At 39.9% G+C, this 14,798-nt stretch overlaps 2 protein-coding genes across 5 annotated transcripts in view; one reads left to right on the forward strand and one right to left on the reverse strand.

The window, feature by feature from the left end:
- Positions 1-9,533, reverse strand: part of tbc1d22a (TBC1 domain family, member 22a) — a 131,307-nt gene extending 121,774 nt beyond the window's left edge. For all 4 annotated transcript variants that reach the window (XM_028570956.1, XM_028570957.1, XM_028570955.1 and 1 more), the window contains exons 1-5: positions 9,311-9,533; positions 8,795-8,851; positions 7,176-7,359; positions 6,572-6,821; positions 3,559-3,741 (exon numbers count right to left, since the gene is read on the reverse strand). In XM_028570956.1, the coding sequence (XP_028426757.1) occupies positions 3,559-3,741; positions 6,572-6,821; positions 7,176-7,359; positions 8,795-8,851; positions 9,311-9,372 (736 nt within the window). In that variant the 5' untranslated portion in view covers positions 9,373-9,533. The remainder of the gene's footprint in view (positions 1-3,558; positions 3,742-6,571; positions 6,822-7,175; positions 7,360-8,794; positions 8,852-9,310) is intronic.
- Positions 9,534-13,634: 4,101 nt separating this feature from the next.
- Positions 13,635-14,798, forward strand: part of cerk (ceramide kinase) — a 42,540-nt gene continuing 41,376 nt past the window's right edge. Inside the window, exon 1 of the mRNA XM_028571340.1 lies at positions 13,635-13,877. Within this exon, the coding sequence (XP_028427141.1) occupies positions 13,730-13,877 (148 nt within the window). The 5' untranslated portion in view covers positions 13,635-13,729. The remainder of the gene's footprint in view (positions 13,878-14,798) is intronic.

A 14,798-nucleotide genomic window follows, 5' to 3' on the forward strand; every position in this document is an offset into this window, starting at 1 on the left:
TTTAGGTTGTCCCAGAAATATTTTGCTACACTAGGCTTCCTTCAGACAGTGGGGATTTCATTTTTTTCTTATTGTATTCTCATCTATATCCCGTTCTTTGCTGCTGCAATGACCCAATTTCCCCAAGGGGATCATTAAAGTTTCATCTTATCTTATCTTATCTGCCCCTATCCCTCTCGCTTCCCCTATCGCCCCTCGTCACCCCCCACCTCCCCAATCCTTCACTTAATTATGTCCCGTGAATGAAGTTCATCTTTCATGCTGCCAGCATCTGGCAGCGTGGCTCGCCCGTTCTGGGCTATCTAATCATGGTGCAGAGACTAAACTAAATTTAGACAGCCGGCTTGTGATGCCTGGCAGGCCCTAATGGGGGCTGACACCTCAAGACACTCTGCTGATGTACAGGGTACACTCTGCCCGAGCGGGCCGCAACCACCGTTGACTAACGCTGACGACTGGTGAACTAGTTTGTGTTGTTCAAAAAGTTTTCAAGGGGATCACACATAGAGGTGAAGCACTGTGCTGACTAAGGCCATTCAAACTTAATGAAATCCAGCATTTACATTTTATTTTAGGATCTGAGCCAATGTTCCTGATGTTCCTGATGTGTGTGTGTGTGTGTGTGTGTGTGTGTGTGTGTGTGTGTGTGTGTGTGTGTGTGTGTGTGTGTGTGTGTGTGTGTGTGTGTGTACTTTAAAACCAATCGCAATGTCTGTTGATAGAAAATGATTTGTGGATGCAGGTTCCGTCAGTGGCAACGCAAATGTGATTATTGTTAATTGTTATTAAAAAGGAGAATTCCGGTCGATTTCAACCCGTAGCTCTGTTGTTTGTAAATCAGGAGTCGGTAACGAGAAAAACGAAAACAAACGGTGCCGCCTACATCGAGTTATCCTCCTGCTAGATTTTGCACCCAACAGTCTTAAACAAGGCTTAAACAGGGCAAGTTTTAAACGTGTTTTTAGCCTCTAAAACGTGTTCGAAATGCCATTACTAGTGCTTAGCCATGTGCAGTTATTCCTTACGAGGGAACACAGCGAATTTGACGGCAGTAGATGTGACAGAAAGGCATAAAAGTTGTGTTAATCCTTACCTCTGTTTATGTACTGCTTTCCGGTAAAGTCCCCACCAATCGAGTGCCGATTTCATACAATCCAATATTCCAAAATGTATTTTTTCCACACAAAAAATGATTTGCTGAGGTCCTGTCCATAGTAATGAGCATGTATCAACAGGCTGTAACCTGACACCGCAGTGAAGCAGAGCTGACCTACAGTTCAAGAGTTCAGCAGCTCATTTGCATAGGTAACCTAGCAACGGCGGAGCCTGCCTGTTGGCAGAAGCAGGGAGGAGCTCACAGAGCTGACAGACGGAGCTTTCGAGCATTTCGAACACGTTTAGAGGCTAAAAACACGTTTAAAACTTGCCCTGTTTAAGCCTTGTTTAAGACTGTTGGGTGCAAAATCTAGCAGGAGGATAACTCGGTGTAGGCGGCACCGTTTGTTTTCGTTTTTCTCGCTACCAACAGTACTCCTGATTTACAAACAACAGAGCTACGGGTTGAAATCGACCGGAATTCTCCTTTAATATAACAAAAGTACTGAAGATTACCGGAGTGTTTAAATTCAAGGGAATTTTGACACTTTCTGCAAATTAGAGGCTGAATGAAAAATCAGCCGAGCCAATACATCAACCAATATTCGCTTATTGCAAAGAGATGGGTATTGGCATATATGTCAGCTGATAAGCCTCAAGAAATGTCAGTACAGCAATGCTAAATATACATTTAAAGTCATTTAGAAAGTGTCTCAGCTAGATAGTTTGTCCACCAACTCAACTCTCAAATATCTATTTTGGTACCCGCTTCAAGAAATCCACTATCAGTCCATCTATACTGAAAAGGTTTTAAAATAAAGCCTTCCAGTAACGGGATTGATTATGCCTTCTGAAACACTGTACGGTTCGGATGTGAAACGGATGGAGGAAGTGTTGAGTTTGCATTTACAGCAAAGAGCAGAAACAGAGCAGATTAGAAAACTGAGAAGATTCTTATTAAAATGTGTATAGAGTATCTGAATAAAAGGCTTGTTTCTAATAATAGCCTGTCTCAAATGAATGCCTGGTAGTCTCTTCTGTTGCGGTAAATTAAGACCACACTCACTATTTCAAAATGTAGGCTAACGGTATTTAAACTGTGTCATTTCTGCACTGAAATATTTCCGACACACTCTTTTTGTATTTAGCATATTTAGGGTATTTAGACAGGCATATAACCCATTCTCTTGCTAAGCACTGCACTTTTTTAATTCTCTCTCCCTGGTCTCACTTCATGCTCCCCTTCTGTCAGGCACACTCAATGCAGCGTAAACACACAAAAACCACCCTAGGACAACATCCTTTACATTCTCTGTCTTAACACGGATCAGATCTCAAATCAAATAGGCTTTTAACGGAGATTTGACAAAGAGTTTGAATCCACACAACTCCAATATTTTTAATGAGTCCGTCTCTGTGCTTCCACCAAAACTGATTGAGGTAATGGGAACCCACTTCTAACTTATTTTTTTTCCTTTTCACAGCATGCACAAATCATCTGTCCTCAGAGTTCAGGGACTTCAGACATATGAAAAGACAACATTTCAAAAACTTGCTTGCTTAGGCCCCTGACCGGTATGGCATACATTATGATGATGTTACACAATGATATTTAGTGTTGTTATTTCATGGAACAAATAAGCCGATGACATATTCTGCTTATAGAACCATTTTTCATAATTTCAAATAAATGTAATTTTTTATTATTATGAGGGGTTTACTGGCTGACTAAATAAAAACGGTGATGTTTGACTAAATCAGGCTACTTCATCAGGTCACTATGATTTCCTCTGTAAAGGGTTGGCCTGGCTCCCCCAGGGTTTTTTCTGTAACTTCAGATGGAGCTGTAAAATTTTATATTTCTTTAGGCTAAAAATCACTGCACTGCCATTTTCATTCCATATAACCCTATATATAAAACTCTTCAGATGCATGGCCTCTACTGGTCTCTAATAGCAAGCATACGTATTTCATCACATAACATTCTGTTGGTAAATTATGGATTGGTCACTGGCTGGATCTTAACATCAGCAAACTTTTCTGATAGCCACTTTGATGCAACAGGTTGGTGCATAGCAGCTGCCAAAAGTTAGTTTCAGAGGACACAAAGTCAACTGTAAAGAGGGAGGTCTGTTAGGATTTCATGGCCACTGGGGTGGCCGTGGTAGCAAACAAAGTCTCTGGGGTTGGATAAACAATAAAGGCCTGTCGTTTGGTTAGAACAAAGGCCTGTCATTTGCTTTTGTTGTTGGTGGTATTTTTTTCCCTTGTAATCTGCATGTCCAGATGGCTGGATGACTTTCTCCCTCACAGCATTGTTAAAAGCGCAGCACAGCTGGCAGATGGAGAGTGAGCAAACTAAGAGTGAGTAGCAAAAGCACAAGGAAATGAAAACGTTCAAAAGCTTAAAGAAAGGCAAAACTACACAGTGGACTGTGCACATTGTCACTGAGTATCACTTACCCAGCTCTGTGTTGGGCCCAGCTAACAACTGTTTGAACTTATCCAGACGAGACGCTTCCCTCTCGGTCATGGCTGGGGTGCCAGACGTGTTCTGGTCAGCCATGCGAGCCACTAGCGGGATGAGGGGCGGCCGGTGGGGCAGAGACCGTTGTCTGTGGAGGGCTGCATGCTCACCTGCTGCATCTAGTGGGAGGATAAAGAGTTGAGACAGGGCAAAGGGACACACACACACACACACACACACACACACACACACACACACACACACACACACACACACACATAATACAGCACAGGATCTTGTGGCCATGTCGAAAGACCCATTAGCTTTTTGGCAAACTGATGAAACGATATGTAAACACAGGTAAACAATGCAATGCTGGAGACCAATTTTTTGTTTACAAAGTATCCGCTTGTAGGTTATCAAGCTAACCATAGAATTGGCAGCTTCAAATGTTAGTGAAGAGCAAAATAAGAATAATAGTCTATAGCCAATCTATGAGGCTGTACTTAGTTACAACAGTGCTTTGAACTAAATGCTAATACCAGCATGCTAATAGGCTCACAATGACAACGCTAACTTGCTGGTGGTTAGCAAGTATAATGTTTCCCAAGTTCACCATCTCAGTTTAGCGTGTTAGCATGCTAACGTTTGCAAATTATAAGTCACCCAAGGTACAGCTGGGTCAAAAGAAATGTCATAAGTTAAGGGGTCACTAAAGTTATTATGTCATCTTGAGGGGCAGATGTTTACCAAATGGCAACCCATCTAATAACGGTTGAGATATTTCAGCATGGAGCAAAGCGGTGGATTGACCGGCTGAAAACGCTGCCCTCTCCCATTGGCTAACAATTTGAATTAGTAAACTTCACCCAGAACACTTCACATTATTGAGTCCAGCTTACTCTGAACAGAGCATTCTGTTCGGAGGACAGCTTTTTGTTGCTGTATTAAACTTTGTTTAGCCTCCTCCTGGAGAGGGAAAAATGTTCACAACTGTCACCAAGCTTTACTTACAGCGGTAATAAGGTTATACTGTGCAATTAGCAGTGAAGAGTTTTTTTTTGGTTCCTACCCAGGTGGGGATGAATGCATTAACTGTTTGTGGCTACTTTTACAATGAGCCTCCAGGACAGCAGCAGTTGTGGTTCTTGCAAAATTTCAGATTCAACTGTAAAGCCTTTATAACAGGCTAGACAGCAACATTAAGCCAGTCCACTGAGCGCCCCGGGTCCCCAGATGTGCTAAAATAAGACGGAACGAGACACAGAACGTAACAGTGGCACCACACAGACAAGTTATGAACAAGTGGGTGGAGTCGGGAGTTCAACGTGGAGAGGGATGGCCCTTCGGTCACACAAGACACGAAGCAAACGTTTAGAAAGATCCATGTGAAAAGAACTGCCAATATTTCTCAATGCTGGAGAAAACCACGACACATCTACTGCGTGTAGAGTCACAAACACTCCGTAGCAATAAAGAAAACTGGAACGCTGCCGATTTTAATATCCTTTTCTTTTTTTACAAGAACAAATAAAATGCTACAAATCTGTTCTCAACTGCTTTATTTGCACTTACAAAAATTAAAAGAGATTATCAAAGCCTGTGGAAGCTTTTTTTGTGGTGGAACTTTTTGTGCGATTTTAACTGTAAGTCCTTTTTATAGAGCATTTAATAACTTTTAATGGGCTATAAAAGACAAAGCCAAGATTGAGGAAGTTAGTAAAGTTCACCGTCAGTCACGGTATACTGCATCAATTATTACAAGGAAGGAAGGGGGAAAAAATACCTACATGAAAGTACACAAATAGAGAGTACTTCAATTACAGTGACAGTGAGTATTTTTGTTAAAGAAGTCATGGGATGCCAGATGTTACAGAGAGCCCAATAACCACAAGCTTCTGTGTGTCTGTGTGACCCTTGCTCTCCAAGCTGCAGGGCACTGGGATGGGGAGTGCCAAGTATGAGTAAATAATGTAGAAGTATATGGAGTGAGTCTGGGCCTCACTAATGAAAGCTGCGCTGTGTGCCATTATCTAATAAGACTGGGGCAACTGTGTTCACGCTATTCCTTGCTGTCATCTTGTACACACAATAGGAGAAGAGAAAAAACAAGTAGAGGAAAATCAAATCTACAAAGAAATGAGACACTGCCCACCAGCCTTACTGTTAACTGTGTTTGACAAAATTGTCCTGCCAAGTACACTGAGTGTGCATGGTATAAGGTTTTTATATAGGCTTTAGTGTTTTTGCAACATGCTCGTAAAGGTGCAAAAGTTGTTGTTGAGGCAATGTGTTATCTGTATCTAAACACAGCAACAGACAGAATGGCACGCAGGCTGACAGGCAGATGACCTGCCAGACAGGACTAGAGTCAGCCAGACATTCACGATCTACAGCATCTGCTAATGTTACAATCTATAAAGTCACAGTAGAACCATTTCTTCACAACTTTCCTCTTCCATGTGTTTACAAGGATACATTTCCTTCGGGATTAATAAAAGTATCCCTATCTAAGAAGATACAATTGTTTCACGCAAGGTTTCCATGTTGCTATACAGAGTCCCATTTTGAATTTAAAAACTTAAAACGCTGAAGTGACAAGTGGAAGAGGTTTTGAACAGTGAGACAGCAACAACAGGACCATGACACAGAGAAGTTGATGCTTACTACAGGGTAAAAATGTGCCTCAGGTGAAAAAGACCAAAACTGAGGAGAAGTAGGAGGGAAGGTGTCTCTACTGTCAACTCATGTTAATATATAGAAGTAAAGAAAGGTAAGAGAGGAGGTGGCAGAAACAGATGCCTCAGGAATTATTATGAAAAACTGCTCTTGACTACAGTATCACCTGTCAGGTATGGGACGAGAACTGTCTTCCAGTTACAGAGGGGTTTTAGTGTTCCTTTTCAAAATACTCCTGTGAAAATGGTTAAAAGTAAAAGCAACCTCGAGCTTTTAATATGCAGGTGAGCCAGAAAACTTTTTGGACACTGAGCAATGGTGCTCACAAACCTTTTGGTGACCCAATTGGAGCTTCGCTTTGGGACTTTACAAGGCGGCCATCAGTGTAAGGGCTGCTCTGGGAGGAAAAAGAGACCTCTGGGCTGGTCACGTCCCCCTCCCCCACCCTGTCCTCCTCATCGTCTTCGTCCTCCTCCTCGTCCTCTGCCGCCTCCTCCTGTGTGTCCTCTTCTCTCTGTTCCAGCTCTGTTGTATCATCCTGCCTCTGTTTCTCCTGCTGCTTGCTGTGATTTTCAATGACCTGTTCAGTTGACAGAAAAATAAAAAAGGTGTCCCTGGTGAGCCTCAGGTTTTGCCGATAACACACAGGACATTATACTCCACATAAATAATACAAAAGTTTGCAATTCTCTGTAATCTGTAAACTAGGTTAGCAACTTGAGATTCTGTGTGTTTATGAAGTCCTTAAGATAAACAACAGGAAGCTATCTGAAAGGTGATAACATTCATGAGAATGCTTTTTAAATGGACTGCCAAGACTCCAAGATGAACTATGTTGTCATAGTGGGTAGGGCATCTGTCCTTCGACCAAGCCTTTGTGGCAGAAAAAACATGCAATAGTTAAGTGTTTTAACCACTGCATCTGGTTGTTCACCTTATTGGCTGTCTCCATGACAACATCAATATTAAGGTTCTGTGCAGCCATGGCCAGCAACTCGTCGTCATCGTCCCCAACATCCCATGCATCACTTGTGATGCTCTCAAACTCCTGAAAGGTGGTAGCCTTCTTGGGCTTGCCTGGCGTGGTCGGCGGAGGCCTGTTTCCTGCCTTAATCAGGCTGGAGGACAGAGACAAAGCCATGAAAACAGAGAAGATATGGGAAAGAGCATAAGATTAAAGAAATTGAGAGAAACGGTATAGGGGAGGTGGAGAGTCAAGGTGTAGGAAAGGGAACAGAAGTGGCGCACAGGCACAAAAGGAGAGAAAAGGAGAGAGACAAAGTAAATAACCACAGTGAGGGGGTGGGGGGGAGGGCAGAGATGAGAAGTGAGTCATTTTGACACTGACAGGTGGGCAAAGAAATAAAAGAACATTAGCCTTTTGATAAAAGAAAGAAGCTTAACAACTAATAAATTAATATACATTAGGCATGAACAAAGTATGTCAAATATCCACATTTCACACTGAAATTGTTTTTTATAGAATTATTAACATTAATAACATTTTTATAGATGGTTAATTTAAAAAAATATATATTTCTACACATTGTACATTTCAGGATTCTACAGTGTTTCTTAGTTATTTTTAGCTGTACATATAAAACAAAAACATTCACTGCAAAGTCCAGTCTTTTCTTATAAATTAATGAATTCAATCAAACCCTCATGCATCCCCATATTTTCACACACTGCAGGTACCCTATAGTCCTGAAATACTGATACTTCCAACTTCTATTTGAATTGTTAGATCTTCAAATCATGTAACATAATCCGTTTACTGGACATGATTACAAGTTTTTCAGATAAGTTTAAGTAAAACTTACTGAAAGCATGTCTTATGTCATTTAAGCTGTCAACCCAGCCATCTAAGAACTAGATTGTCTGAGAGGTACACTTCCACTGCAGAACAGCACAGGACATACAGTGCAAACAAGAGGTTACCAGAATTATACTACAAGACCATTTAAGCATGCTGCAATTTTGGCCACCCGTCTTTGTCAGCTGTCAAATGGAAAAACAAACACTCCCCCATTTCTGATTGGGATGTGGCTAAAAAGTATAACATGTTTTACAGTATCAATCCATGCCACAGCAGTTTTTTGTCTACTGTGAGTGGATCGGTAGCTACCCTCTAACTTACCCTCTCTGCTGGCAATGGTGAATTAAATAATGGAAGAAACTAAGGTTCAATAAAGGTCTTGTGTAATCATCTATAAAAAGGTCCTTACTGCTGGTCATCAAGGCAATATTAAACTTCACCTCGTATTCAAAAGAATCCTTTTACCTAAATGTTACACACCAGATATATTTTCTGAGCTGTAATATTTAGATAATATATATTTACTGTAATATCTACACAATATTTGTAATATCAGCTTTTTAAAGATTTAGGGAGCAAACGTAGAGGAGAGAAAAGAATGTCAACTTCAGCTGGGGCATCATGAAGTTCAGCAACTGAGGCAAATGGTTAGCATTAGCACAATAACTTAAACACCTGTCCAAACTACTCCAATAACATCATATAGCATTTACCTACAAGTACATTTAACTTACTTAGCATGGAGGAGCGGGTCGAAAGGTGGATGTTGTGCGCCATACACATGCTGAATGCTGAGGAAGTGAATAAGAGAGAATGTAAATGAATGAGCTAGTTCATAACTGCTTAACTGGCTGTCAAGCTAGTCATTTTAGCTTCGTATTAGACAAAACAATATCATAATACTGCGAGTAAGTGTGGTGCAAACGACTTTAATTTGCTGTAAGACCATAGTTACTGTATCATTAGTTACAACTCTGTGACTGCGGTGTGGATAAATTGCTTAACTGTTAGCCTCTGTTAGCAACGTAGCTCTTAGCCAGCTAACAGCAGAACGATGTAAACTGTGTCGGCGAGACTAATTTACACAAATACATTGGCACGTTACAAGGAGTGAAACTTTGCAAACTTTGTGCAATACCTCAGGGGCCGTAAGTGAAAGTGAAAGTTGTGTGTGAAGCTCAACAGTGCAGCGTCAGTAGAGTAAGGCTAGCTACGCTAGGCTAGCAAACAGGAGGGAACACGTCACTTACCTGCCAGGAACCTTCGCTGCGTTTCTTTTCCAGAACTGTTTTTTATTTCCGTCATTCGACATTTTCCCTCTATGGTCCAACCAGCCTTAAACACAAACACACGAACGCTGTCGTTATCTCTAAAACGTGAAATTCGTGTTTATTTACACCAGGTACCCTCCTCCAAAACTCAGAAAGCTGCCATGTTGATACTGCCTAATCGGCAAGAAAGGCTGCTGCGATTGGCTGGAACGGCACTTCCTTGTTGTGAGCCAATCACAAGTGAGATCCGCTGTTAGGTGGCATGGGAAGCTGTCGACGTCATGTCCACTGTCTTTGCTGTGTTGACAGAAACACCATATGATCTACATCCATGGTGTCATTCAAAAGACAGAGTGGAGTTGTTATGTAAAAACAAAAAAATGTCCCATGACTAATTGTAATGAAGACGAGACACAGCAGTATCTATTAATTGACTGCTATAGAGCTAAAGAGGTCTGGGACAAATTAGTAGGGTATGGTGTAAATATAGATCTTTCACATAAATCAGTCATGAACTGTATAGTTGACGAATCTCTATCAGAGAAACAAAAGGAACTACTACAAGTAATCATATGTATTGTTTGTTTTAAGCTGTGGAAAACTAGATGTTGTATGACTATACAACAGACTTTCATAAGTAGCGATGAAGTGTGCAAACAAGTGCTCACTGAGCTCAAGAGAAGAAGAACCATAGACAGAAAACAGCTCCTTCCTTGGGACACCTTGAATTTGTGAACTTCAGTACTGTATGAAAGACTATTTGCACTTTATGAAATACTCTATGCACTTTATAAAAGTTTCTATGCACTTTACAAAAGACTAGATGCACTTTATGAGACTCTCCATGCTCTGTGGACACACCTCAAGCTCAATTTGCACATTTTGTTTTACTAGTAACATTTTTGTAATTGTTGTATTGTTTATATTGATTGTTGTTTTAACGTTGCCCACTGTATGTTTAAATGTAACCTATAATTTGTAATTTGTAAAACTTTGAATAAAGGTCTTTATAAAAAAAATCAGAAGCCCGAAGATAAAAAATGCTTACCATTTAACATTACCATTTCCATAGCAGTTATAGGTACAGTATAAGCTGATGCATTTATAGTTTAGTAAGGTTTAATATTGTTTAGAGTTGTTTGTATTCATACAATATTATAATTCAGACACAAGTTTTATAAGTTGGGAAGTTTATAGATTTTTTTTCTGGAAATATATTGTTTGTATTAATGGATGCAAGGAGTATTACTGACTGCAGGTTTTCATTGCTATGTAACTAACTATAAAAGCATCAGCAAGCTAATTCATCAATTCACACTCCCTGAGCTGTGAGAGGTCATGAACTAGATCATCATATTAATATTAATATGTCTAACTATAGCATAATGAACATTACAATGTAGTGGTAAAGTACTGTAGCTTAGTTATAAAGAGACTCTGACCCTAAATTGATATCTGTCTCTTGACACGATACACCAGGGGTCAGCAATTAGGTTCAACCATGGGACAGTTTTTTTTCAATGTGTTTACAGGTGCGATGAAAACACATTCCTGTATTAAGGCACATGTCAAAATTTCCTTTTAGTAGGTGAGGACTAACAGAGTTAAATCAGTTTATGTTAATCCTGTTAATGGCAAAAAATGACTTGCAACATGAACATAATGTTTTGTTTTTGAATGAATGAAAGTTCTTATTTAATCTGTTCTGGGCAGGTAGGCCATAATATGGCCGCTGTTGTGGCTCGACTTCGGCCTGACGCAGGTACCAGCGCCTGGGGTCTGATGTGGTCTGTTCCCCGACGGATCATTAAACTTTCTGTTATTGCTGTTAGCTGCTTTCATCCCGACTGAAGTCTCTTATGCGGCATAGAGTGAGGCACACGGATCGGGATGTGCTAGCTGGTTAACTTAGCCTTACATTAGTTGTCTATCTACACAGCTAAGATTACGTGGTGAATTTAATCGTGGTTAGCGCAGCGCTGTTTAGCGTGGTCAAAACAATCATACAAATAATAACTTTTTGTGCGTGTTGAACGTTGTTGTGACCTTATAACGTTACGGTACGTTTTATCCACCAAGCATTAGCATGAGCCAACGTAGCGCATTGTAGTACTGTAATCTGGGTCCATATGGAAATATCATGTCAATAAATTAGGTCTTTACTATCACTGTGTTGCAAAGTAGCATGTAATCAATGAAAACAGTGTGCTGTGCGGCAGGAAAAAAATGCTGCATTAGGCCTACTGCTAATGAGTAAGATTCTTTGACATTGTATGATTTATAACTCTCTGACCATCTGGTATTTCCCGTGTTTTAAAGGTCCCATGGCATGAAAATTTCACTTTATGAGTTTTTTTAACATTAATATGCGTTCCCCCTGCCTTTGAGAAAATGAAAGCTCAGATGGGCTGATCTGGAATTTTCTCCTTATGAGGTCATAAGGAGCAAGGTTACCTCCCCTTTCTCTGCTTTGCCCGCCCAGAGAATTTGGCCCATCCATGAGAGAGAGAGAGAGAGACATCATGGCTTTCAAACCAGCAAAGTGGCAGTTGATCAAGGCCACACCCCACTCTCCACCTTGCCCCCCACCTCTCCTCCTCAATAGCTACAGACACAGAAATGGGACATCCTATAAGGAAAGCTCATTGTGGGACTGGCTCTAGTGGCTGTACCAAGGCTGAATTTCGGGAAAAAGACTTCAGATACAGTATTAGAAGACCACCAAGGTCTATATAAAAAAAGACTTCAGATACAGTATTAAGGGACCACTAAGGTCTATATAAAAGAATCCAAAGAGCACCATGTCATGGGACCTTTAATGGATGTTAGAGTAACTAAAGGGGTCAAAGGTTAAATGACGCCATCGACAGGCAACCAAACAAAACGTCAATGACAGATTTTTTTGGGTTTAAACATTGTTGGAAACATTTGGGATAATGTAAGTACATGACTCAACTAAATATATATATATATATATATATATATATATATATATATATATATATATATATCATAGATAGTCGTTTTTAGAAATTGTAATGCAGAAATATTATAATTCAATAGCAAGCAATTTACTTGGACAATATCTCCTCAAATTCCCTTCTTATTAATTTATCTCACTCTCTGTCACACACAGAAAAGAACCAAGACAAATACTGTAAGTGGAGAGAGACAGGATAAAAAAAAAAGTCTGTATTGTGACATAATTATTATTTTAAAATCAGCACCCTTTCCACTGGGCCCTTCCGCTAAAAACAGAGGTAATGATGCTGTGGAGGGCTATATCCCACATAAACACTTAACACATAAACTAAGCATTTTAGTTAATGCTGGTGTTTGCTTCATCGCTGTCTGGAGGTTAAGGTAATTATTCAACTCTTTAGTCTGGAAGCGACCTCACTGCCGAGTCATGAATGAGAGAGCTTATGCGTTTACGCAACGTGCTGATGAAGAGTTTGTTCCACGGGGTTGAAGCAGAGAGAATGAAAGAGAAGAGCTCTCACTCTTTCACCATTTCGCAGTACTGCAAACGTCATGTATGCTTTGGAGATCGGGCTGGCGATGCGTAGGCAATGCGAGACTAGGGTCATTGGTGTTAGTGTAAAAGTTGTCTTACTTCTGCAGATAGGTTTTGTTCAAAACGTTTAAGATTTAGTTATTTTTCCTTTCTTTTTAAATGACACATAAAACAAAAATCTAAATGCTACTCTTTTTACGATTAGTTTGTAGTTATGTTGAAAGAGTTCCATAACAGAATACAGGCTATATAAAGCAGCTTTAAAAAATTTAAATAAAAAAGAAGGCTAATAAGCTTTTAAGATTTTGATAAACTCTCAAAAAAAAAAAAAAGCCAAAAAAGACAAGTAAGGCTAAAATAAGTTGCATAATATAGGCCTGCTGTGCTCAATTCTTTTATTTTATTTAACCAGGTTAGTCTCATTGAGATATAAAATCTCTTTTTCAAGAGAGACCTGGCCAAGATAGCAGAACAAGTATGTTACATATAAAAACAATTTACAGATCACAAAACAAACAAAGAGGGAAAGACATCTCAAGTGCATTTCAATTAAATAAAAGTACCATTAGTTAAAACATTTGCACGTGTGGATGGACTCATGTTCTATGGTTTTAACATAACCTTTAAAATCAATAAATGCATGCAATGTCCTATGTTATTTCCATTGTATGTTTGTTGTAGGACAGCACAGTATGGAAAGTAGGCCAGTTTAATTTTTTATATTGAGTGAACCATCCTTCTCATACACGATCTTTGTTCTTCTCCTGACAGTACGGGCCGACCGACCGCGACCGACACACTTCGTAAGCCGGACAGCCGTAACAAAGTTGAAATGACAGTCATCGGACGACAGCGTAATAACGACAAGTCTGAGCGATATAATGGAACCGCAAGCCAGATTACTATCCGCGATTCTTTTTCACAAGCACAGGCAGGTAGAAGTTGCTCTAAACCGCAGTGTCTTGGCGTGGAAGGAAATTGAGAGGAGCAGAAAACGATCCCCTGGCATCAGTAACAGTGCTGAAACAGGTGAGTCGACATGCAGAAGTGAATGAGTTTTAATAGCTTTGTCGTAATTCCATAAACCGTGAGGAATAGGCCAAGCAGCACTCTAATGCTGTTAAAACAGAGTAATACATGTTTTAACAAAATAAATTTGAGAAAACTTTTTTGCACACCTCTTTGGTCGGGCAGGTGCGTAGGATATGATCAAAGGTAACAGATCCAAAACTGTTGAGAGAAAATCCCGCACACTGACCATTACGCAAGCAACAATTTATTTAGAAAAATTGACAAAATAAATGAAATCAACACAAAAGGTCAAAACATTAAAAAGGCAAATATTTTTTTTTTTTAGAAAGTCACGTTAACAAATGTTCAGTTCTATTTAAGACTATATATCCCTCCAGTAAATCATTTGTCTTTGGTAGCAAAAAAAAAAAAAAAAGTCTGGAGCGGCTGTCTTCCCACTCTGCACTCCTTATCAGGAACATGCACATGTTGAAGGAGCAACAGTCAGGTCTGTGCCCTGACAAGAGCAGGTCACACGTGGGCTTTCAGTCAGAGATAATTAGGAGGCTCTTTCTTACAAGCAGACACGACAAGGGGTTGACTGTTATTTAATACAGTATGCCCCCCAGGAAGGAGTTCACTCGCTCTCTCATTCATGAAAGGGGATTTTTGTCTGTGAGCTTTCAGAAATAAATAACAAAATGTCATCTTTTTAGGGTCCCACAAGACCCCTCTTTAGGGTCTTGTTTTCTGCTTGGTTTATTTCAAAACTGTACATTTTGAGGCAGAAAGAGGCAGAATTTTCTCCAAATATTCACTACGGGGTATATGCTTCTCACAATAAATAAATACAAAAAGATTAAAATTATAAAAAGTGGACAACTGTGAGTATTTCTGCACTACATCCATACATTATTTTTTTCTAACTGGATACTCCAA

The sequence above is a fragment of the Perca flavescens genome, chromosome 23 (assembly GCF_004354835.1).
Source record: "Perca flavescens isolate YP-PL-M2 chromosome 23, PFLA_1.0, whole genome shotgun sequence".
In the NCBI taxonomy this organism is placed as follows: Eukaryota; Metazoa; Chordata; class Actinopteri; order Perciformes; family Percidae; genus Perca; species Perca flavescens.